Source organism: Eublepharis macularius, chromosome 2 (genome assembly GCF_028583425.1).
Source record: "Eublepharis macularius isolate TG4126 chromosome 2, MPM_Emac_v1.0, whole genome shotgun sequence".
Taxonomy (NCBI): Eukaryota; Metazoa; Chordata; class Lepidosauria; order Squamata; family Eublepharidae; genus Eublepharis; species Eublepharis macularius.
Genome location: NC_072791.1, coordinates 99,849,075 through 99,874,566, shown reverse-complemented (window position 1 = coordinate 99,874,566; position 25,492 = coordinate 99,849,075). Strand labels below are relative to the sequence as shown.

At 42.4% G+C, this 25,492-nt stretch overlaps 1 protein-coding gene across 1 annotated transcript in view; it reads right to left on the bottom strand.

Annotated features, from left to right (window-relative positions):
- The window catches only part of NELL1 (neural EGFL like 1), a 910,256-nt gene that overhangs the window by 799,263 nt on the left and 85,501 nt on the right, over positions 1-25,492 (bottom strand). The window contains exon 3 of the mRNA XM_054969963.1: positions 10,944-11,094. Coding sequence (XP_054825938.1) covers positions 10,944-11,094 — 151 coding nt within the window. The remainder of the gene's footprint in view (positions 1-10,943; positions 11,095-25,492) is intronic.

The window sequence follows — 25,492 nt, the reverse complement described above, 5'->3', positions numbered from 1 at the left end:
ATGTATAAAGAATTCCTGTGAGGCTTTCCAGCCAGGCACTAACCGAACACAGATGTGCTCTGCTTCAGCAAAGTGGCTGAATCACCATACAAGGTACAAAGGAAGTATTTCCTTCAAGTCTCAGTAACAAAATTCTTGTTTTAATAAGATCGATCCAATTCATAGCCAAAGATAAAGATCACATATCCTGATAAAAAAGATACACCTAAAAGCAAAGTTCGAAAATCCTCTTCTCAAACCAACCAAGCTTTTTAACTTTAATTTGAAAATAAATTTTAAATGAGCCAATACACAGCACTAATAGAATTTTTGATTATCCTGAATGTTATATTCTCTTCAACAATTACCACAATTGTAGAAGTCTTAATTCTTTTTTTAAAAATCCATCTTACCAATTATTGCCATTAGTATATATGCACTTGCTATTGTAGCAAATGCTTGTGTATAATCATATCATCTATGGATGGCTATGTTTTAATCTACATATTCATTTTATGTATTTAAATACAACTTTTCCTAAAATATGTTCAAAAGAGATTCCAAACACAAAAACAATAGAAATAAAACATTCTAAAGCTCAATAAAAGAGCTAACATTAAAAAACATGTTCAGTCAAAGGCCCTTCTAAAAATTCTTTCTAAAAAATCTTTTTGTGGAATGGCTACAACCTTTGCATCATTTGGAAGTCTATTTCATAGCAAGTGCCACTGCACCACCCCAATGTACCCAGGGCAGGGGGAGGGGCCTTCCCTAGTTGACAAGTCTAGGATCAGCACCATAGTGCCATGGCAAGCTGCAGCCCTTGTTCCAATGATGATGGCCTTAGTAGGGGCAGTTTCCCAGTGGCTTGGGATGAAGTCATTCACCAAGGGTGCAAAAAACTCTTAGGCTAGCCCTGTTTCTATCACACAGCAAAACCTCTATCAGCATTCCTTCCAACATACAGAAGACCAAACAATACAGCCAGAGAGCTAAACTTCCATGCCAGAAGGACAATGTCCTCTGGGGTTGCCGCCCAATGCCACCTCAGTGGTGTTATTCAAGGGGGAGGGGGAGAATCTAGACATTCAAATATGACCAATTGCAAACCAGATGTGGGGTGTCAAACACTGCTAAAGACATGTGCATTCCACAGGATGGAAGCCAGAAGAGAGCAAAAACTCTTCCCACCTCTTCACTGATCTTCAAGTGGCAAAGCAAAAATGGTCCATTTCTACATTTCCTGAAGTGGGGTGGGAGCTGGTATTATTAGCTCTACCCTGGATGGCACAGTATCTTTCTCACCCCAGGCAGTTCCCTCCTAAAGTCGCTCCTTAAAATTTCTTGATGCTAGGAAATATGAGCATTTGTGTGGTCTTCTGTCTTTATTGTGGGGCTATTATCCCAAGATCATGAAACAGTGACAAAACAAATTCATTTCACTGGGCATAGTTCAGCCATGGGCTTAAACCAATTGAACCATGGTAAGTGTGATAACTTTAATTCTTTGAGGACAGCTAGAAATACCCAAGTTATTAACAGCTTCTTCAAACTACAATCCCAAGGATTCTTTGAAACCAATTAAACTGATATAAAGATTATACAAGTTACAGTGTAGTGGGCTCATCACAGAATGCCAATGGACAATACTTCACCAAATCATTAAATGAGGGCCACACATTTTTGTGCATGATTTTGACACCAAGTGTTCTCGCTTTTGTACAATATAAGGAATGTAATGTGTTTTATGAAAAATGTCCCAAGTTCCCTGCAGCCAGTTCTGAAGACCACACAAACGGCTGGGAAAAGCTAAAATCAGATTTGACAGTTCTCATGAGGTCTGTATATTTTATGGCCTTTATTAAAAAACCACAGTTGCTGAAGTTGCTACATCTACATAAGTAACTTGCAGGCATTTTGGTTCTGAAAAATAACCTGGAGACATTATTACCATTATCAAAAAATAAAATAATCCTTACTGCTGAAACAATTAGCCAAGTGACCCTAGGCACTCTTAGCTGGGCAATCTATGTAAAACAATTCCAAAAACAATAAAGTGTGGAGTCAGATAAAGTAGGTGAGACTATACAACTAAACAGCTGACAGTGCAATTCTAATAGATGTAGAAGGGTGTAAAACTGCTTAGGATTGTACTGTAAGAGTGCGCAACTACATAATTTCCTATAGAAATTCCCTCACTGTATCAAAGTTATGGCGAGATCCTGTTTTAGAGGCCTTACATCCTGTCTATTTCTGCCCATAGAAACAGAAATTGAGGGAGGGTGTTGGAAAAATATAAAAATCCTGCCTCTTACTTGATGGAGATGTTTTACTGCTACAGAAACAGAATAAAGAGATGGGGGAAGAGAGGAGCAGCAGAGTGGGGAATTTTGAAAATTAAGACACCGGCATCACAATTTCATGGCAGTGGAAGCAGGAAAAGGAAAAGTTCCATCCTACATGTTGAACCACTAGAGTGATCTGAATGCTCTGCAGAAGCAAAATGGGGTTGATTCAAAGAAGTAGCCCTGAGTTGCTAAGACTTTGTAACAAAACACTGCCATGCACTTAGGTGAAACCTACACAGGTATTCAGGGTGAATTCACTGTAATTGATTCTTTGCCAGGTGAGTCCAAAAGCCAAAAACCAAATCAGGGGGTCCATAGGACAGTTATCGGGTAAGATCAGGTCTAGGAAGCTCTGACATCCTGGGCACGGAGCTTGACATATATTAATATACTTTTACTTATATTAATAAAATGCATTAAAATGCAAGACTGCACTTATTACCACTTAAGTGAATTCATTGATACCCTTTCCCTGTCAAACATACTGGCTTGGACTCAGCCTTCTACTTGTGCAGCGCCCTTTTGCATTACAAAGGAAGTCCTCTGTTGAAGAGTGTGTTCCTCTAGTGTTGATGTATCTGCTCACACAAAACCATGGTCTTTCAATGAGCTTAGAAACACCTACTGGTGACTTCCGGTTTGGATTAATGGAGATCTGACACAGCCTGCTATCGGGGCTGTTCGAGCCACTGTTTTTACTGGAAAACAGGGTGTTCCAACGCCCGTTTCCACCCTCAACTTCAGGGAGAAGTGGGGCTTGAACTCTACATATCCCTAAGAGAGTGTGATCTTGGTAATAGAGGGGGTTCTGAATCAAGGACTCCCACTATTACCTTGAGGTCCCCTCGGAGAAGGGTGAGCTACTATCTCTGCAGTGCCTCAGGAGTCATTAAATTGACATAAGATCCTCATAACCAAGCTTCAACAACAGCTTTTAACAAAGGATTGGCAAAGGAAACAACACAGACAGCCCGCAGAATCGGCAAAGGTAAAGATAGTTATCATACTTTTCAATAACGAAACGGCAGCAAAAGACCAAAGGAAAATTAATTAATGGACAGAATATAAGACAAGAAGTGCTAAGCAATAGAATTGAGACAAACTTGGAGAAGCAGGAGAAGTAAAAAAGGACTAAAATATAAAAGGGAAATTTGTTTATACTTACTGCGGTCAGAATTGAGATACCCAGCGTGAGAAAGTGGAGGGGGACTGGAGAAACATCGCGAAATGGGAAGTTAACTGCGGGGCAGACAAGTGGATGCCTAGCAAAGACAGAAAACTGAAAGGGAAAAGGAGCGACGCGAAAGGTTGCACTCGGAAGCAAAACAAGAATATTATTGGAGGAGCAACAAGACCAGCAGGAAGAGGAAGTGCGCCATCTTACGAAAGGCACGAAGTTAAGCCAGAAACCATAGAGACGCTGTAAAACTACCATAGAGAAAAACGCCCGACATTTTGGAATCAAAAAAAATTTTTTTTACATTTATTAACACTTTTCTATTTTAGAAAGCTTTAACATTTCAACACGGAATTAAAGAAAAGGGCAGACACGTGGGGGGGCTCCAAACCAAGTCCCACAATGGCAGAAAAAAAAGTAGACAAGGAATGGCAAATGTCAATAGAGGCAGCAATTGAAGGATTGGAGAAAAAAGCGGCGGAGAATCATAAAGAACTGCTACAGAAGATGCAAGAATTGCTGGCAAAGGACTTTAAAGAGATGAGAGATGCTATTCAAGCTGATGTAGCCGCTTTGACAAAGACTGTAGAAGGAGTAAAGGAGGAGTTGCAAGTAACAACAAAAAAAAGTGGAACAGGTTGAGCAAAAGACAAATGATATAAAAGTAGAAATGAAACAAGAAAATCAAGCGATTCAGACAAGAGTGGCAATGATGGAGTGCAAGGCGACAGAGAGACAGCTAAGATTTCGCGGCATTCAAGAATCTGAGACACAAACCACACAGGAACAGATGGCAGAGATATTGGCAGAAAGAGAAGGATGAAATAACAGCAAATATGGACCTTGCATATAGAATTAATTTGGCTTTTGCAAAGCAAAGGAAGATACCAAGAGATATTATTCTGCAACTAGTGACAAAAAGAATGAAGGAAGAGATTCTCAAGACACATTTTGAAAAACCCTTAATAAAAGAAGGGAGTAGAATCAAAATTATGAAAGAAGTACCGAAACGGATTCTCCAAGAGAGGAAGAAATACAGGGAGCTGACCCAGAAGTTAAGAGATCAGGATATCAGATACAGATGGGAAATTCCAGAAGGATTAAGCTTTTATTATAAAGCTTTGAGAATAGTTATCCAAACTAAGGAGCAGATGGAAAGATTTTTACAGGAATATGCAGAGGACTTTCCTGGCATATTAAAAATGTAACAATATGGAGTACACGTTAATATCTTGGAATGTGAATGGACTAAATTCACCCCAAAAAAGAAAAACAATTTTTCATTGGCTAAAGAAGCAAAATTCTAATATAATACGCCTACAAGAGACACATATCAAAGATAAAGATGCAAAATATTTAAAAAACAAGCAATTGGGAAAGGAATATATATCATCATCCAAGCAAAAGAAAAAAGGAGTAGTGATTTATATAAGTGAAACTCTAGAACCAAAGTTAATCTTCCAAGATAGTGATGGAAGATATATAGCTGTGGAAATAAATATAAATGCAAATAAAACTCTGGTAATAGCCCTTTATGCCCCAAATGGAGCCAAAGACCAATTTTTTAAAGATATATTGAGTAAATTGGATCAGGATGTATTTGATCAGATGATTTTGGTTGGAGACTTTAATGGCGTGGTGGATTTACAACTAGATAAAAAATCGAAAGCAAATGCTAAAAAATCAGGAAAATTGCCAAAAAAATTTTTTTTGAATTAGTCCAGCAGGGAAACTTGGAAGATGTATGGAGAAAGGAAAATCCAAAAAGTGCAGAATTTACTTACTACTGAATGATTTAACAAATTGCAAAGTGGTACATAGAACTAAGTATTTGGGGATAGAGCTGACAGCTAAGAATATAGATTTATTCAAGAATAATTATGAAAAGCTCTGGACTCAAATTGAAAGAGACATGATAAAATGGAGTAAATTAAATTTGTCGTGGTTAGGTCGAATTGCCACAATCAAAATGAATGTGCTGCCCAGAATGATGTTTTTAATGCAAACAATACCAATAGTGAAAGATAAAAAGCAATTTGAAAAATGGCAGAGAAAAATTTCGGAATTTGTCTGGGCAGGAAAGTAGCCGAGAGTGAAAATGAAAGTTCTTTGTGATGCGAAGGAAAGAGGAGGTATGCAACTACCTGATCTAAGACTTTATCATGAAGCGATATGTTTGGTGTGGATTAGAGAATGGGTAACCTTGACCAATCATAAGTTACTAATATTGGAAGGAAATAATAAAATATTTGGATGGCATGCATATATGTGGTATGAAAAATATAAAATGGATACAATGTTTCAGCACCACTACTTAAGAAGAAATTTACTGTTAACCTGGCTCAAATACAAGAAATATATAGAAGAAAAGAAACCACTTTGGATTGTGCCGGCTGAAGTAGTTAATCCAAATTTGGAATATCAGGGGAAAGAATGGCTTACCCTCAAAGAACTGACAGTACTAGAAGATGATCAGTTGAAGCTTAAGAGAAATGAGGATTTGCCATTTAGATATGGTTGGCTGCAATACAGACAAATCAAAGACTTATTTGATTCAGAGCAAAGGAAAGTAGGTTTTAGAACCAAAAACTCAGACTTGGAAGAGATACTATTGGGAGATAATATTAAAGTAATATCTAAAATGTACAAGTTGTTATTGAAGTGGTTCACAGAAGATGAGATAGTAAAAGTTCAAATGGTAAAGTGGGCTATAAACTGTAATAAAGAAATAACTATGGAAGCATGGGAACAGTTATGGGAAAATACCTTAAAAATATCAACTTGCACCAGTATTAAAGAGACTGGGTATAAAATGTTGTATAGGTGGTACTTAACACCGAAAAAGCTAGCCATTGCTAACAAACCGTTATCAAACAAATGTTGGAAATGTAAAGAGCATGAAGGTTCTTTGTTTCATATGTGGTGGACTTGTCAAAAGGCTAGGGACTTCTGGTCTAAAATATGTGCTGAAATGTCTTTGATATTACAATATAATGTTGCAAAAAATCCAGAAATGTTATTATTATCTTTACATTTAGAAGAGGTTAATAGAAATGATAAGATATTGCTATATTATATGATAGTAGCAGCAAGAACTCTATATGCTCAGTATTGGAAAAAAGAAGTACCGAATATTGAAGAATGGACAAGGAAGATGTTGTACATGGCCGAAATGGACAAACTAACTAGAAATCTGAAAGAGCAAGATCCAGAAATTTTCTTGGAAGATTGGAAGAAGTTCAAGAAATATTTGGAAAAGAAATGCGATGTTAAAGGGCAATTGTGGTCTTTTGAGGGACTTTAAATTTTATACAAAGGACTTCAACGAAAGAAAATATATTAAGATCTATACCATGGTATAAGTATTAGCATTATAGTGTAATAATAATAATAATATCTATGAATAAACAAGGGGCTCGAGCGTTGTTGGAAGTCAACAAAGAAAAGGGGGAGGGGAGGGGTGGAGTATATAGACATGTAGAAGAGTTAAATTGGATAAATATATTGTATTAAGTAATGATTGTATATTACCTCATCCAATAAAAATTCTATAAAAAAAAAAACACCTACTGAAAGAAGAATGTGTAGTCTCTGAAATAGATAAAACATTATGCAAGCAGAGGCTTGGCCTAGGATCCAAGCCACTGAGTTAAGCCCTGCTTTTCTAGATAAATGAACAAACAACGGCAAAAATAAAAGTATTGAAGTGGCTCACAAAGTGATTCTGATTGCACACCCCTATTCTAAGGTAACAAAAGTACTATTTCCACACCAAACTGTTTTTATTTTTAGAGAAACTGACTAATATGTATCAGGAAATATATGAATTACAGCAATAGTAACTTGGTTTAAATCAATAATTTAAACTAGATTTGGGAGGGGGGTGATTTAAATCAATCCACTTTCTTGCCTTATAGGTATCCCATACCATCTGTGTTGAGACTTCATTGTTGTTATTTGTTACAAAAAATTGCTTAGTTTCTTCTTTCAAGTACTTCAAATTTTCCTGATTTTGTAATAAATCCTCATTTATTCTCCATCTAAATTTTCTTCGACCCATTTTCCATTTCCATAACATTGGATTGTGGTCGGTAAAATTTCCACACTTTTTGTCAATAGAGTCAAATCTTTTGTTGCCCAAATCATATCAATATGTGAGAATGATAAGTGCCTTGCGGAGTAGTATGTAAATTCAGTACTTTTCGGATTTTCTTTTCTCCATACGTCTTCCAAATGTTCTTGTTGAACTAGTTCAAAAAAAGTTTTTGGTAGCTTCCCTGATTTTTTAACGGTTGTTTTTGATTTCTTATCTAATTGCAAGTCCACCACACCATTGAAATCTCCAACCAATATCATCTGATCAAATACACCCTGATCTAGTTTATTCAATAAGTCTTTAAAAAATTGGTCTTTTGCTCCATTTGGCACATAGAGAGCTTTTACCAATATATTTTTCGCATTTATATTTATTTCCACGGCCACATATCTTCCATCTTGATCCTGGAAAATTAATTTTGATTCTACAGCCTCCTTTACATAAATCACTACTCCTTTCTTCTTTTGTTTAGACGCTGATATATATTCTTTCCCCAATTGTTTGTTTTTTAAATATTTTATATCTTTATCTTTAATATGTTTCTCTTGTAGACATACTATATTACAATTTTGCTTCTTTAGCCAATGAAAAATTGTCTTTCTCTTTCCATTCACATTCCACGATATTAATTTGTACTCCATAGTTTACATTTTTAATAGTCCAGGAAAGTCCTCTGCATTTTCCTGTAAAAATTTTTCCATTTGCTCCTTTGTTTTGATGATAATTCTCAAGGCTTTGTAATAAAAGCTTAGACCTTCTGGAATTTCCCATCTATATCTGATGTCTTTGTCTCTTAGTTTCTGGGTCAATTCCCTATATTTTTTCCGCTCTTGGAGAATCCGTTTTGGGACTTCTTTCATGATCTTAATTCTGCTCCCCTCCTTTATTAAAGGTTTTTCAAAATGCCTCTTAAGTATCTCTTCCTGCATTCTCTTTGTCACTAATTGCACAATAATATCTCTTGGTAGCTTTCTCTGTTGTGCAAAAGCCAAATTGATTCTGTACGCCAAATCCATATTTGCTGTTATTTCATTCTTCTCTTTCCCTAAAAATTCTGCCAATATCTCTGTCATCTGTTCTTGTGTGGTTTGAGTCTCAGATTCCTGGATGCCACGAAATCTTAACTGCTTTTCCGTCGCCTTACACTCCACCATTGCCACTCTTGTCTGAATCACTTCATTTTCATCTTTCATTTCTGCTTTTATGTCACTTGTCTTTTGTTCCACCTGCTCCACTTTTTTAGTTGTCACTTGCAAATCTTCCTTTACTCCCTCTATCTTTTTTGCCAGTGCAGCTACATCGGCTTGAATAACATCTCTCATCTCTTTAAAATCCTTTGCCAACATTTCTTGCATCTTCTGTAACAACTCTTTGTGATTCTCTGCCACTTTTCCCCCCAGTCCTGCCACTTTTTTCCCCAGTCCTTCGATCACAGCATCCACCGAAATATGCCATTCCTTATCTGCTCCTTTTTTCCCGGCCATCGTGGGGCTCGGTTTCGAGCCTCCCCACGTGTCTGCTCTTTTCCTCAAATCCGTGTTGAATCGTTTAAACCTTGCCTTTCCTTAAAATTTCTTAAAGAAAAGGAAAAAAAAGAAGCATTTTTAAAATCCAAAATGTCGGACGTTTTTTCTCTATGGTACCATTGCAACGTCTCTATGATTCCTGGTTTAACTTCGTACCTTACTTAAGATGGCGCACTTCCTGTTCCTGTTACCTTTGTTGCCTCCCAGTGGTATATTTATTTTGCTTCCTTTTTCCGTCAATCCTCTTCCCTTTCGCTTTGCTGTCCTTGCTAGGAATCCAGTTGTCTGCTCTGCTGTTAACTTCCCATCTCGCGTTGTTGCTCCAGTCCCCCGTCCGCTTTTTCATGCTGGCTATCTCAGTTCTAACCACAGTAAGTATAAACAATATTTCTTTTCAAATTTTTAGTCCTTATTTACTTCCCCAGCATCTTCAATTTTACTCTGCTTCTATTACGTCTCTTCTTTTATATTCTGTCCATTACTTTGTTTTCCCTTGCACTTTTTACTGCCATTCTGTTTTTAAAAGTCCGATAACGATCTTTACCTTTGCCGATTCTGCGGGTTGTCTGTGTTGTTTCCTTTGCTTATTCTTTGGTAAAAGCTGTTACTGAAGCTTGGTTCTGACAATCTTATGCCAATTTAATGACTCCTGAGGCACTGCAGAGATAGAAGCTCGCCCTTCTCCAAGGGGACCTCAAGGTGGTGGTGGGAGTCCTTGATTCAGAACCCCTTCCCTCACCGAGATCACACACTCTCGGGGGTGCATAGCGTTCGAGCCCAACTTCTCCCTGAAGTTGGGGTGGAAACGGGCATTGGAGCTCCTCGCTTTCCAAGAAAAACAGTGTCTTGGACAGCCCAAGTCTTAGGCTGCTTAAGACCGCCATGAATCCAAACCGGAAGACAAATTTCATCATATGATGACCTGTTCTAATTTCCTTTTGAGGAAACCATGTCTGCTGTTTCTAAAAAAGCATGATGTCTCCCTATCTGAGATAATAAAAATCCTTATACAATGTACATTATATTTCTATGCTAAGAAGACCTAATTAAGCCAACCACTGTACAGAAATCTAAAAAAGCTGTTTCTAAAAAAGCATGATGTCTCCCTATCTGAGATAATAAAAATCCTTATACAATGTACATTATATTTCTATGCTAAGAAGACCTAATTAAGCCAACCACTGTATAGAAATCACTTGAGCTATACAATTTAACAAGGATCTAATTGCTGGGTTTCAAGGACTCCAGGAACTAATTTAAAAGAAATAAAACATAGTGAAGCAAGAAACACAAGCAAGTTCAATCCTTGTAAATTTAAGATCTGTGAAGAAGTAAACCAAAAGGCATGCATGATGAATTAAAGAATGATACAAGGGTAGCATCTCCTAGATGAGGTAGCAAAGTCATCTAACCTAATGTTTTTGTACTCCACACTGAATCACTCATCTAATGGGTGATAGCAGGGTTATTTTTACCTACACACTTCAGCATAAGTACTCTAAAGCCACTTTGTTGTAAGAACATCTTCACTCATATGTACACCCACACTCATTGACATCTGGAGCAGCCTGCTACATATTGTAGCTATTTGGAAGTGTGTACAGTTGACAATTTCAGTTCAGTTCATCAGTCTGGATACCACAGAACACAGCTAATTGAACTGGGGCATTCAAGGGGGTTAAGAAAGAGTTGGTATGCAAGCCCAGTACTTATTCTTACGGCACCAAACTGCCAAAGGTTTGCTTTACATGCAAAATGACCCAGTGTCTAAGCCACTGGTGTCAGAGAAGAATTACAGAAGCCAGTTTTCCTCTTACCTGTGCTCCAGTTCTCGTATAGATAGAATGACTCCTGAAGTTGATACACGTTGTTGTAGGGTAGCTAGAAACGTGAATTCACTTTTATTCCGGAAGAGCTGAATTAACTTCTCACTTGTGTGGGGTGCTGCATGGATTTCTCTGTCTATATCTAAAAAAAGGTAATTGAAAAAGAGGAGGGGAACAAACATACTGTAAAAACATTTACATCTGAAAAAGGCAGTACTTTCAGTTTTTGTCTTCTGCAGACATATTTTTAATTCTGAAATACCATGTGCTACTACTGTAATCATACAGTGTAAATACAAAAAACGTCATCTTTATCTGTGCTCCATTTGTCACACTGACAAGTTCACAATCAGACAGTTGCTGTTTTTCTGACAGGAGATGCCAAGCCATTCTGATCTGCTATGAGCCACTTACATTGCTGATTCAGGAAGTGTATTCAAAGAATATAATAGGCTCCCAAATTCAGAAGGACTGGCTATTCCCAGAATCACTTGCTTGCTAAGTTCCAATTTCATTTTTACCATTGTCTCCTGCAATAGTACATCTAGAGAATCTGTCCTTGTACCATGTGGGTGCAGAAATATATTACTGCTAGTAATTCTCTATGTAAGTATTACTGCTAGTAATACTTGAGCATCACAAATGCATTTAATTTAATACACAGACATACATACATACTTGCAGGAACAGACATTATTCCTGGGACTTCAATATTTAAACAATAACAATGTGGCACATTGTTCACAAAACATTTAAGAGACCAGAGGCCAGACTTTCATCTTCAGTGATGTGCACCCACTCGCTGTCCAAGCAGAGAAAAACTCTACACACCCTCACTCTTCTTCAGGCCTTATTAGTTTATACTGTTGTCATTAGGAAAGGGGAAGAAATTGTGAAAGTGAAGTAGTAGCAGCAGATGATGACAAATGTATTAGAGAGAATAAGTTGCTATCTTTCATCCTGCACCGCTGTTTTTCAGCCCTCAAAACTCCAACGTTATCACATATTCAGGGGATTTGTACACTTTTGTTCGGATTTCTACTCCTGGATTCAATTACTAACTTTTAAAAAGTATGCTCCCTCTGTGTAAAGACAGAAAGACAGTAACATATCTACTTTATAAAAGTAAAATTCCAAGCTGAAAATTCCTTAGCACAATCAATGGCAACTGATTAGTCCAAGTTTTGGTAGGCCACTAGCTACTTAGAGCTCTTTATTTGAAAATAAATTAATAAATAAAGCCTTTTGTGTTTGTCTGGTTTTTTAAGCTTTAAAAAACAAATGAATATATAGAACTTTTAAAAAATGAGAAAGGAAGAAAAACTTGGCAGGCACCTTGAGGCAACTATTGAGACATCTACTGATGAAAGGAGGTCACCTGAGAGATCACCTAAGCTTATCAGCTGTGTGGTCAGGGGCATGGGGAGGGCACTCCCTTGGTGCTAGGCAGCATTCAACGGAACTCTAGCTGCTGTATGGCATGGAGACAATGCTGGTGGGGCTCAGTACCTCTCAGAACAATTCTGTGCAGGAAAAAGAATACTTTCTTGTAACAAAAGAGTCTAGGAACCATAACCAAAGGGAAATGCAGAAGAAGTTTATAAAATTATGCATGGAATACAGAAAGTGAAGGAGATAACTTCTTCTCTTCCTCCCATAATACTAGAGCTTGCAGCATCCAATGAAGTTGATAGGCAATAAATTATGGGTGGACAAAAGGCTACACTTCTTTATGCAATGTAATTAACTCATGGAATTTACTGTCACAAGATATGATAAACCCTCTTACATGCTTTTAAAAGGAAGAAAAAAGTGGAGGAGGACAGATCTATGAACAGCTACTAGGAATGATTGTTAAATGGAACCCCTATGTTCTGAGGTAGCGTACCTTTGAGTACGACTCAGGGGCAGCAACAGGGAAAGACCTTCAGGCTGCATTCATGAGCTCTGACTCTCGAAAACTCATACTCTGAAAATCTAGTTGACCTTTAAGGTGCCATGGGACCTGAATCTAGCTCTTTAACTAGAGGCTGAATTGTTCCTCCTTTGTCAGGGGGAGATAAAATGCACAGGACCAGACTAGTCTGTAAACTTGTTAAGTACTATATACCAGCAAACAAAATACATGTCAGCAATTCAATTGCCCCACCAAATTATTGTCATGGGGAAAAAAATTCTCCTCCCCTCCTTCTCATTCTAAGACAGCATATCATTAACCATCAGATTTAGTTTAGCTTGCACTGGTACTAATGTTAAGGATGATTATTAAATTATCTAATTCTTTTGAAAGCTTAACTTTAAGGAAATGGCAACGCATACACGACAAACATCAGTGAGTATTCAGGTATCTCCTTAAAAGGATGGGGAACTCTTTCTAAGAATCTTTCTACGTGATCAAAGCATTCCCTGACATCAAATCAACTTTTGTACAAGACACATGCAAGAGGGTTTCTACCTCCACGCCCCCCCCCCGGTCATGACAGTGAAATCTACATATAACAGGGAAGACAGCAGTTTATACCCTCTCCCTCTTTATTATAATTTTTATCTACATTATGTACAGATGTACCTGATCTGAAAAGTGAACCCAGTGTGGAAGCACACCATATTTCCTGGAACTAAATGCAGGGAAAATAATTTCAGCCTGCTTTACAGCAGAAGGCTTCTATATGTAACTAGAAATCACGAATATACCACCATACTAATTCCCAAAGCAGTTTCAACTTTTTCCCATCTAATTTTCTCTCTTTAAAACAAGAATAAGAAGGGAACAAATGAACATTTATTAAATTGTATGTACAATTGCATCTTTTAAAAATCACCTTGAAATCACAGTGGGAAGGCAAGTTGGATCACTGTATCAGTATTTCTGTCACCAGCTAGCATATCTACAAATGCATTGCAAGGCAGAAAAAGCAAGGAAGAAACAGCAAGAGAAAATCACAGTGGGCCCTGATTTACGTGTAGACATGGACACGAACCAAAAAAAAATAACGAACCCAAGGTTCGTGGTTCAGTGCCGCCGCCGAACCTGAAGTTGCGAACCACAACGAACTTTTCCTGCTGATGAACCAGTTCGAGATTCGTGGTTGTCAGAACAGCCCCTGTTGGACTTAGAAAGCCCATATTCATAGGGAGTGTTTAGCAGGCTCTCCTCCAGCCAGCAACCAAGTTTGGTCAAGATTACAATAGGGATCTTGGAGTTATACCATCTCCAATCCAAGGCCCCCAGGAAACTCCCACTCGATACAATTAGAGCCACCAGTTGATGTTGGCCCAGTGTACAAGGGGTGTACTCAAAGGTGGGCCACCTCCCCTCTAAGGGGTGGGGGGTCTGGCCACTCACCAGCAGCACCCCACATGTGCCCACCCGCCAGGGCTCAGAGGAGCGTGCATTTATTCCTGGCAGACCAGAAGGCGGGTGGTGTCAGCGGCTGCCAGGCCTGGTGGGCACAGCAAGGTGGGGGGGGGGGTCTTGGAAGTGGGAAGATCCCCCAGCAACCATGGGGCCTCATTTGAGGGTTCGACTGAGAAATATTTTGGCGGCAGCCAAAATCACCTACCTTCCTGCCTTGGCGGAAAGGATGGGAGGGAGAGGAGATGTCACGTGGAGGGGAAGTGGGAAGATTGCCCAGAAACTGTGGGGCCTCATCCGAGGGCCCCACTGATGATTAATCTGGCAGCAGCCAACATCACCCACCTTCCTGCCTTGGCGGAAAGGATGGGAGGGAGAGGAAATGGGAGGGCCTCATCTGAGGGTCCTATTGAGGGACATCCACCCTGAAAGAGTGCACAGACTACTGTGGCAGAGGTTTGTCCGCTCCCCCTGTGTCACAGTGGAGGCTGTCGCCAACATCACTCACCTTCCTGCCTTCGTGGAAAGGATATGACTGGTCGTGGCATTACCCATTCACCTCTGCCCAGAGGGGACTGCCGCTGCTGTTGACAGGGGATGCTGCACTGTACAATTTTATGTGCAACAGCAGCGGAGTTGTCCCTCATGGCCAAAACCACCACTAGCAGACATCACCCACCTTTCTGCCTTCGCAGAAAGGATGTAACTAGTCGTGGGACCCATTCCCCCCATGCACAGAGAGGACAGAAGGTGCACATGGATAGGGGTGCACCATGCTGCACAACTATACATGCAACAGCTCCTGAGCTGCTCCTCATGGCCAAAACCACCACTGGCAGACATCAACAACCTTCCTGCCATTGAGGAAAGGACATGACTGGTCGTGGGTCCCATTCCCCCCATGCACAGAGAGGACAGCAGGTGCACATGGATGAAGGTGCACCATGCAGCTCAAACCTGTCAGCTCAGCAAAAGCATCTGAGCTGCCCCTCAGGGTCCAAAGCGGCAGCAGCAGACAGCACCCACCTTCCTGCCCTCACGGAAAGCGTGGTAGGGACCCATTCCCCCCTGCTCAGAGGGGACACCAGGTGCCATGGAAGGGGGGGGTACCATGCGGTGCCACTCTAACATCAGCAACAGCAGCAGAGCTGTTCCTCATGGCTAAAAGCAGCATCAGCTGGCAGCACCACACCTTCCTGCCTTCGTGGAAAGGATGGGATGGGAAAGACAGGAGAGGTTGGGAGGCATCTGAGCAGATTCAGAGAGGGAGAGGTTGAAAGAGTGACCATCGGGGAAATGTCAGGGAGACAGGGACAAAGGGTTACTGCCGGCTGCATCACAGAGCATAACCGGGAAGACCCCTTAGTCAGTGAGCCATGAGCTGAGAAAGCCACTGAGTTGCAGGGCAGCGGCATGCAACGACATCACCCACCTTCCTACCCTCGCGGAAAGGACAGGAATTGACAGGACCGGGGAGGTTGTTGGGGGGGGGGTCAGAGCAGTCCCAGAGAGGACGAGGTGTGAAGAGGGACTGGTAGCTTGACAGGGAGAGGAGGACTAAGAGGCCCCAAACATCCACCCTGATGGAGTGCGCAGGCTACTGTGGCAGAGGCTTGTCCACTCCTCTATCACAGTGGAGGCTGTCACCAACATCGCTCACCTTCCTGCCTTCATGGACAAGAGATGAGTTGAGGGACCCATTCCCAACATGCTCAGAGGGGACAGCAGGAGCCTAGGATATCGGGCTCCATGCTGTGCAACCATATGTGCTGCAGCTCCAGAGCTGCCCTACATGCCCAAAAAACAGAGCATCAGAAAACATCCACCTTCCTGCTTTCACAGAAAGGATGGGATGGGCAGGAAAAGTTGTGGGGAAGGGACATTTGGGTACCATCTGGAGAGGGAGAGGTTGAAAAAGAGAACGGGCACTTGTCTGGGAGAGGAGGGCAAAGGGTCACCAGCCATGGAAGCAGCCCCGAGAATTGAGGGAGGCTTGAGCCTGCTGTGGAGGAGCTGGGCCTAAAACCCCAGGGTGGCTCAGAGCCTGGGTAGGTCCAGGTCCACAGAAGGGTGTCCCAGTAGGTTGAGGTTGACCTTTATAAAGGTCAACATGTTCACTAGGTCCGGGTGCAGACATGCACGGCGGGGACGGAGGAGGTCTCCCAGATGAGAGAACACCTGCTCGCTCTGCAGGCTGGTGGGAGGGCAGGACAGGCTGTTTGTTGCCACGATGGACAGGTCTGGCCATACAGCAGATTTCCTTGCCCAATACTCCAATGGGTTGGCATGGGGGGTGCTCGGGGGGCTCAGCAAGATATTTGTGCACCAGGTGCAGACATGAGTGGTGGGGGCGGAGGAGGACTCCCAGATGAGAGAACCCCTCCTCTCTCTCCACGCCGGTGGGAGGGCAGGACAGGATGTTTGTTGCCACAATGGACAGGTCCAGCCGTACGGCAGATTTCCTTGCCCGATACTCCAATGGCCCCCACCAAGTCCTCCACTGAGAGGGACGTGCCCACCGTGCAGCAGCCATCCATGCAGCCCACCGACGAGGCCCAGAGTTCGAATGGGGCCATTTGGTTGTGTCTTCCCTGGCGTGGCTCTCTTCCCACCTCCTCCCCCTCCCCCTCCCCTGCCCCCGCCCCCTCCTCCTCCTCCTCCTCCTCCTCCTCCTCCACCAACACTAGCTGCCCCTCGCCCCTGTCCGGTTCCTTCTGTCCTTTCTTCTCTCTCTGGAAACGAAGCACTGCTGTGTGGAGCTCCTTTTTCCAGCGCTGCATCTGACCCGCCTGCGTGGCGATGCTGCCTTGGTGCGGGGGTCACAGAGGGAGGCCAGTTGGTACGGTGCCTCGTGGCATAGAGGATGTAAGCACTCAGCTAAGCAGGCCTGGATCCTCCGGACAAAGTCCCGGACCCTGGGAAGCAGCTCTTGCTCATGCTGGAGCTCCTGGACCAGAAACCAGTCGAGGCCACGGATCAGAGGGATGACCTGACCCAGGCTGGCCTCCTAGGAGCACTAGAGTTCAGTGGCATCCTTGAAGGGTTTCAGGATCCGGGACATCTGGGCAAGGACTCTCCAGTCCATGGAGCTGAGACTCAACTCCTCTCCCCTCCTCAGCACATCCGAAGAGGACAGGATGTCTTGCAACAGGCCCTTCTGCTCCACCAGATGACATATCATGTCGTAGGTGGAGTTCCAGCGGGTGGGCAGGGCCTGGAACAGTTGGTGCTCGGGGTCCCCTCTTTCCCCCTGCCTCTGGAATAGCTCGCGGGAAGAGTTTATGCTGCGGGAGAAGTGGGAAGCAATGCGACAGCAGCTGTCCAGCAGATTGCGTGTCCACAAGGTTACCCCATCCCAGCTGTCCCTCGGCTTGCTCCCAAGCCCAAGCACATCCCTCATCACAAGGTGCAGCTTTTGCACCATGCACACCAGGCCCGGGAGGGATGCCTCTTTCAGGGCTGCCAACATGTTGGCTCCCACATCCATCACCATGAAGCCACGGACAAACCCTTCCAACCGGACGTCCACTCCCTCAGAGCCGCCTTTACGGTGGCGGTGATGTTCTTCCCGGTGTGGACCTTGCCCATCCCCCAGGCCTGGAGAAGAACCGCCCTGTAGCCCAGTGTCAAGCTGGGCACCTTTTTACAGCTGCCAGATCTTGGCCTCCACAGGTAAGCTGGGCTTCCTTTCGGGTTTCCAGGGTGACAGAAGGAGCGCAGACAGAGTTCAGGCATTCCCCAGGCTCAGTTTTCAAGGGAATTGATTGATGGCGCCTGACTTCACGAACCGCTGACGTACGCAACGAACCGGGCTTCTTACGAATGCTGGTTCGTTGGAGTTGGACACTCACGAACTGCTGGATCGCAAACGGACGATGGGCCGGTTTGTGGGTTTTTTGCGTTCGTAATGCGGTTCGTGCCCAGGTCTATTTACATGTATGTTTGTAAACCACCCGAGAAGCCTACAAACAACCAAAGCATAACTTTGAAAAAAGAATTTCCCAACTGAGAAAAAAAGTATAATTTATTGACAATAATCCTGGAAATCTTCCACATTCAGATTATCAATACAAATATTTTCTATTTATATATAACAGGTGTCCAGAAGCCGTGGCTTTAACACTCTCACCTAGAAATAACATTCACTGAAATCAGTGGAATTTATGCTAGGATAGGTGGACAATCAGTTCTGCAGAATAATTTGCTTAATCAAAGGGATGCTTCTAGAATAATCAAATGACTTGCTGAAAGAGGATGGAGGGGAGGGATGTCCTGTGGCAAATCCTAACAATGGAACATTCCAAATGTGAGCTTATCCTGCTCTCAGCTACACTGGCACTTCCTTTCTGATGCAGCTTCCTCTAACTATTCTGTTTGCTTCTTCCCCCACCTGCTGTCCTGGCTTTATTACCCTCTTCCCAAGTCTTTCAGGCACAGCTGCTTCCAGGTTTCTATAATGATTAGGAAATACAAACTATAACCAAAAAGCACTGAAACAAGCTGCCATTGTGTTACACCACTCTCATTCATTTCAATGGAGCTTGAGCAGTAAAACTCCACAGTTGATTGTGCCCCAAAGCAACAATTTTAGTAATGCACAATTGTGTCACTTTAGCACATACATTGTTAAAGTTATATAGACAAAGCACAGTAACATAATATTACCACATAATAGATCAGTGTTCCAAACCACTAGAGCATAAATGGTATTACATTGCCATTCTGAACCACCACCACACTATATATTCTGCAAAGGAAATCAGCTTTGACCTAACCAGTTCCAGGAAACACTCTTCTATTTTAATGCCAATTAATATCAAACTCAGTACGTGTTACTAATAGAGAAACATGCTTTATTCCCTTTTGTTTTCATAGGTAGTTGTGCTGCATAGTTTTGTTCTGTCTACTTTTTGTTGCTGGTATTGATGATTTGTCTGTTTCTTCTGATGAATTTATATGTCATATATGCACAAAATATACACAAAATGTATATAATTTATACATAAATGTATAATTTATTGACTCACAAATGATGTTTAAAATGCAGAAAACTTACAGGAAAAATTCAATGCATGAAAATAGAAAAAGGAGTAAAGATTAAGAAATCGAAGAGTTTAGGAGCAATGATCCCCAGCATAGAACCCACAAACAGGTTTCCTGGCACCCAAGTTCTACTTCAGTAAAGCATTTCCCACTACCATGCCCAAATAAATCCTAGCTTTTTCCTACTTCATTGGAGGAGGAGGTGCTTCCCAAGAGCATTTGTATTTCCAGGGAGCACTCATTCAGAAACATCTTCCTCCATCATAGCACGCTGCTTGCCTTGCAACCTCCAAGTATTTTGTGACTGCACCAAATACACCAAGGCAGCCTTCTGTGTTTGGCCCGAGCCAGTTTGTGGTGCTGTACAATCTCTCATTCCAAAATTACCTATGAGCTCAACAAGACTGGGGACTCCTGTTTCAGAAAATGGCTACACCATTTCTATCCCTCCCAGAAAAGACATGTATAGATCCCCAAATATGGACAACTCCAAGGAGGAAAGGTAGGGTGAAGTTTAGAAACCAGAAGAGTACCAAGGTGGTGCCACTGTTTGTATCTGTAGTTCACCCCCATGTAAGGAATATCTGAGCCCAAAAGTTATCTGTTGCAGCTGGTGAACATTACGCATTATTATACCAGCGTCTCTTTCTAGGCAGTTATCCAAAAGGGATGGAACCCAATCACTGCAAAATTAGTCACAAGCTGAGCCTACAACACATCCAAAAGCTGCAATGACCAGTATGCATTTAGCTGCAGACTGACCAGAATAGATGCATATAGTGACAGGGAAAGGTTTACCTATTCAGCTGTCTGTCTACACAGTTTTTAATGACAGAGAACTACTGCTAGACCAAGAGTACTAACAACTCCATTCATTTGACTTGCTTTCACAACTGCATTCCTGTTACTGTTTAATAAATATGTTGATTGTTTCAAAATTGCATGTCTCTATTAATGGGGTTTAGTAGAATCTATACCCACCTCCTACTCATTACTAACTTAAACTGTCTTCAGAACATAACATACTGAGAGAGAACTGAGAGAATCCTACATAATCTGCAAACTTGTGGTCCAACTATGGGAGGATCAGACTCCTCAAAATTCAAGAGGGAACACAAGGAGGGGAAATGTCAGGAACCCCTACCTTTGCATGTGGCCCAAGTCCCTGACAGCCACTCCTTTGTAGGCTACAGCAGCCTCACCAAGCCTCCTGTAGGGGCACTGGCCCATAGTTAGCAAAGGGTGCCTGCTTAGCCAGCCAAGACTGCAACAGGCACCCCAGTGGGGCTCACACTGGGAGTGACTGAATCGTGCAGGGTCTCTCTTAGGCCCTGAAGCTCATTTCAGAGCAGGTGGAGCAACTTAGGGCTTCTAGGTAGGGTCCTGCTCCAGAAGCAACCACACTATCACTGGCAGGAGGGGAACCCCAGTTGGGCATAAGGGCTGTTATGAGCAAGAAGTTGGTCCCCTTCCAGCAATCTCAGCAGCTCTGGTAGTAGGAGCTCTTCCAGAAAGTGCAGTCCTGTCAGAAGGAGAAGCCGCAAGAGGGCAAAGAAGACTTCATGCAAGAGAACGGACTCAGACAGCATGGGAACCTCAGGTGAGTCATCCTCAGAGACAGGCCAGGCTCTCAGAAAACTACTGGGAGGCAGCCGCTCATGTGGTGGGCTTTCTGGTTTGGGCCCTGTGGAAGATGGTGGGCCAAGGTCATGAGGAGGCAGGCCACAGGGCACCTGATTGTCATGGAGACACTTCTTCTCCCCTCTCCACCTTCAGCAATAATGAGGATCGCCTGGATATACACCTTGCTCACAAGGTGCAGGAAAGGATCCTGGACAGTTATTATATAAATATATTTTTGCTCTTGAAGCCAGAGGTGGGGGATGGGAGGGGCACCCCCCCTTCAAAAAAGGATTTAAAGAGGCCATAAAGGAGGATGCCAAATGCACCTTCAACAATTGCTCAGAGTATATGATGTTCACAGGGGTGGTTCAATCCGCATATCCTGAGAGGGACTGACACTTGTCAAATCACTTGGGGACTGTTTTGTGGGCTGGGTCTCTCACAGGCAACTCAGAGGCCACTGAATATGATGATGCCTTCTGCAAATACACTTCCTACAGTGAGAAGGCCAGGTGGGACCTTATCAACAATAATTGTTGGCTACTTTTGGTAGGTCCCCAAATCACGGAGAAGTTTTACCCTACCAGGGTGGGAAAATGAGGTAGCAAACAGGGATCCAATGGGGGGGGGGTTTGTAGTATAACTAGGGGCGATGTAAACAGTTCCATCGTACATTTGAACATAACTACAACAGCTATTTTAGCCCAGACCCCAGACCCTCCTGCCCCTCACTTTTAGTGGTCCCTACAGGAGGGAGGTCTTTCACCAACACCCCTAGCCCACTACCCTAACAGAGTCACCACCAGATAACTCTGGGCTGGGTTTAGCAGCAAGTTTCATATACCCTTTTTTGGCCCTCATGTTCCCACAGTTTCTGACAATCTCAAATCTGCAAGGGAGTTGCCTGTGATTGTGGCTATCAAATTGCCAAAATGAGCTGAAGGCCTCTTTAGTGGCTCCCTTTCCCAAACCTTTGAATCTTCTCCCTTGGTGGATGTTCTCAACAAGACCCTGGGCATGCACCATTTAATTTGTCACCTTTCGTACCCCCAGGGCTCCTCTATCAATGCAGCCATCCCCTTAAAATTATGTTCCATTAAGTATGTCAGGCTTGTCAGGTGTTGTGGTTGATGTGTCCCCATTCACTAGGTTTCAGTTCACCTGTGTGTTCAGGTCACACCTGGCCACGACATTCTGTCTTGCTCCAGCTTCCCATCAATCCACCCTCAGTTCAGCACAATTGTTGGGTTAACTGTTGAAAAGTCATCTGTAGCTGGGGTTTTCTTGACTGTTGTTTCTGGGCTCAATAACATGTTAGTGGTTGTATTGTGGTCTTGGGGTTCTGGTCTGGTCTGTCTCTGTCACATCTTTGTGAGGTGGTGGTTTTAGCATTTGGCCTGGATCCTTTTGGGAGGGAACAGGACCTGTGTGCCCATTTTCCCTATGCTTGGGGATCCCCTTAAGGAATCCTGGAAGTGAAGAATTTCCCTCTCGCCAAGTCCTCCAGTGCACAACTAGTAAATACCCAGTGCAACACAATGTGAACTCAATAGCTAGGACTGTGCATGTATAGCATGTAAAAGAAAGACTTTGGCATTTCTCTTTAGTCCCTTTTGTGAAAGAGTTCCACATACTGTACACTACTACAGAAAAGTCCTGCCTCATGTAATTACTGACTTTATTTCAGGGAGGGTGAGGCAGACACAAAATAAAGCCTCTACGGATGACCTGAAGGAATAGAAAAAGATTATTCTTAATTTAGGGGTTAAAAGGTCAAAAACTGTGTTTTGACTTGGATCATATAGCAGTGTTATATGCTTCACACCAGAAACTCCAGTTAAAACTCTGGAGGTGATATTTGAGGCCAATTGATTCCAAACACTCAAATGTATTCCTAGCTTCTTGGGTAAAATATCCTCCTCCTTTTGTCTTTAATTTCTCTCAGAGCTATTTCACTTCTTTTTAAAAATCTGCTTGTTTTAAGCCTCTTGTTTAGCTTTTGCATAATTGTAACTTCTGGAAGAATCTCAACATAGTCGTTTTTTAAAGGAACATAAAATGTAGTTATGCTCTCAGCTTACACTTATGTTCCACCTGTAGTACATAAAAATATAGTTCAAACACACTGCCAATACTGTACATTGAAGTGTAGCTCCATGGCAACTTGCACTAGTTCAGTTGCATTGACTTTGGAGGGAATACACCAATTCAGGGGGCATTTTAATAATGCTCCAGGACTTACTCTAAGCCTCAGCTCCTAAAAAAAATAATAATAAAGACAGCAGCATGGAGGAAAAAATAGTGTTTCTATTACCTATTGAAAATGATTGTCTCCTCATCATAAAATGCTGCTTTTGTGGATAATATAGAGCATTACTTTATCCAGTCATCTTCAGTAAAATATGACTTTTCACTGAAAGGATAATGCAAAATCAGCAAACTACACAAAGAAATAAAGACCCGACTTTCACAATAGCTGCTAAAGCAGTTGCCTTTTCTTTAATCTGAAATGCCACGGGTTATTTTAATCAAATCACCGTGTTTCTGAAATAAGAGCCAGGTGAGTACTAAGCTGCTTCCCATACTCATTTCAACAAGCAGTGTGGTCTCATTTTCTACATCAAAGAAGGGCTATTCAAGATTCTCCAGACTGAGAGAGGTTTATATTTACATCAGCAAAAACAACATTCCCAAAGCAACTTTTACAATAAAATATAATCATGCCACTTTCTGTCCAGATCAGCACTATAGATCAACTAAAGCTGACATGGAATTTACAGTAAGCCATTTACATGTAAGTTGCAAAGATAATGTTTGTGTGTGTGACATTGTTTGTTACTGTTTGACTGAATCCCAGCAGAGCTCTTTAAAGTGATGGCTAATTGATAGGATGATGGCAGCTGCCTTTTTATGCCTCCTAAGATAGCAAGAAAAACTTGTACTGATTAGCAAGGATGCAATAATAACTGTAACAATTTCAGCTATAAATCAAGCTATAAATCAAGAAAACTTTTGAGTTCAAGTTAACTATATAGAAGAAAATTATTAAGGACAGAAGCAGCCTACAACCGTAGATGAATAGACCTCCAGGTATAGTCATTAGGGTTGCTAGGTCCCTCTATCCTCTCAGCGGGAGGATCGGGGCCCGGAACTTACCCTTGCATGCACACGTCAGTATGCTCCAGCACCAGCATGATGATGTCACTTCCGGAAGTGCTGTCACCACGCCAAGTGGGTGTGTCAGGATGTCAGTTCTCTAGCCAGAGTAACGCCATATTAACTTGTGTTATAGTTAGTAGTTGTCTAGTTTTCCTCCCTCCAGGCCCAGGTAACGTCCAGGCCGCTTATATCCATGGGAGTGAAGAGCCTTATCTATCCAGTCCAGCCAACGACCTTGATGTCCTCGTCTTCTCATGCCTTCGCAGACAGGACTAGGGGGGAGGCTGGGAATGGGTGTTTGAAGTGTTGTAACTTTCCTTTTACATGCCATTCTCAACAAAGCTTTCATTCAGCCAAGGGCCTCACCAGCCTTTGGATTATGGACACCTGTATCCTGAGCATAGTCTTTCAATAAACCTTTTGGAATCAAGAAACCTTGTGCTTCTTGCAAGAGAGGGGAGACGAACTCTAGATAACTGGGATTACGTAGTCTGACAGGGTGGCAACGTCACTTCTGTAAGTGACATCATCGCACCAGCCGCAGGAACACTCCCACACTCTGATTTGGCCAGTTTGGGGCCAAATCGGAGTGCGGGGATGCTCCTGTGGCCAGTGCGAGTGGTGGGAGTGCGTGCACGGTGCATGCTCCTGAGGTGTGTGACAGTGGCCGGCACACTCTGGGAGTGATTAGCGGATAAGGGGGCAAATCCCCGGGAGTTTGTCCGCCACCGGCGGGCACCTGGTAACCCTAACAGTTATACAGGTAACCCTAACAGTTATTTCTCCATTTCTCTCCTGAAAAGGATAACATGATTAGGGATGTACAAACACTTCATGGTTTGGCTCATGGGTCACAGGTCACAAACAGGGACCTGATTTTTTCAACTATTGGCTTGATAGTCGTTAATCAGTTTGTTGGCATTTGATACCCTGATTCCTTGTAGAATTTGTATGGGTTACAGCAGATATTGTAATAGTTATAAACACCTCCTACCAGTGGTTAGTGCTGTTGAATATATGGGTGTTTGGTTTGCTTTTGTATTGTTTGTAGTTGGTATTCAGTGCTTTGGAGAGAATTGACTGCTAGACCTATGTTGGACCATTTGAAAGCTCTGTACAGTAGACCATTTGAAAGCCCTTATTAAATATGATTTCCTTCAACAAGTATGTTATTAAACTAGTCACAACATTTTCCAGATAAAACTTTCCCTGCTCTTCCTAGCAGCACAAGCAACAATTTAAATGAAGCAGCAGGTCATCTGAGATACAAAAAGACATTCATGTGTCATATTTTTGGGACTGGTATGATGAAAGATGTTGAAGAATGGAGTTGCCTCATCTGCCAACCACACCAATAAGT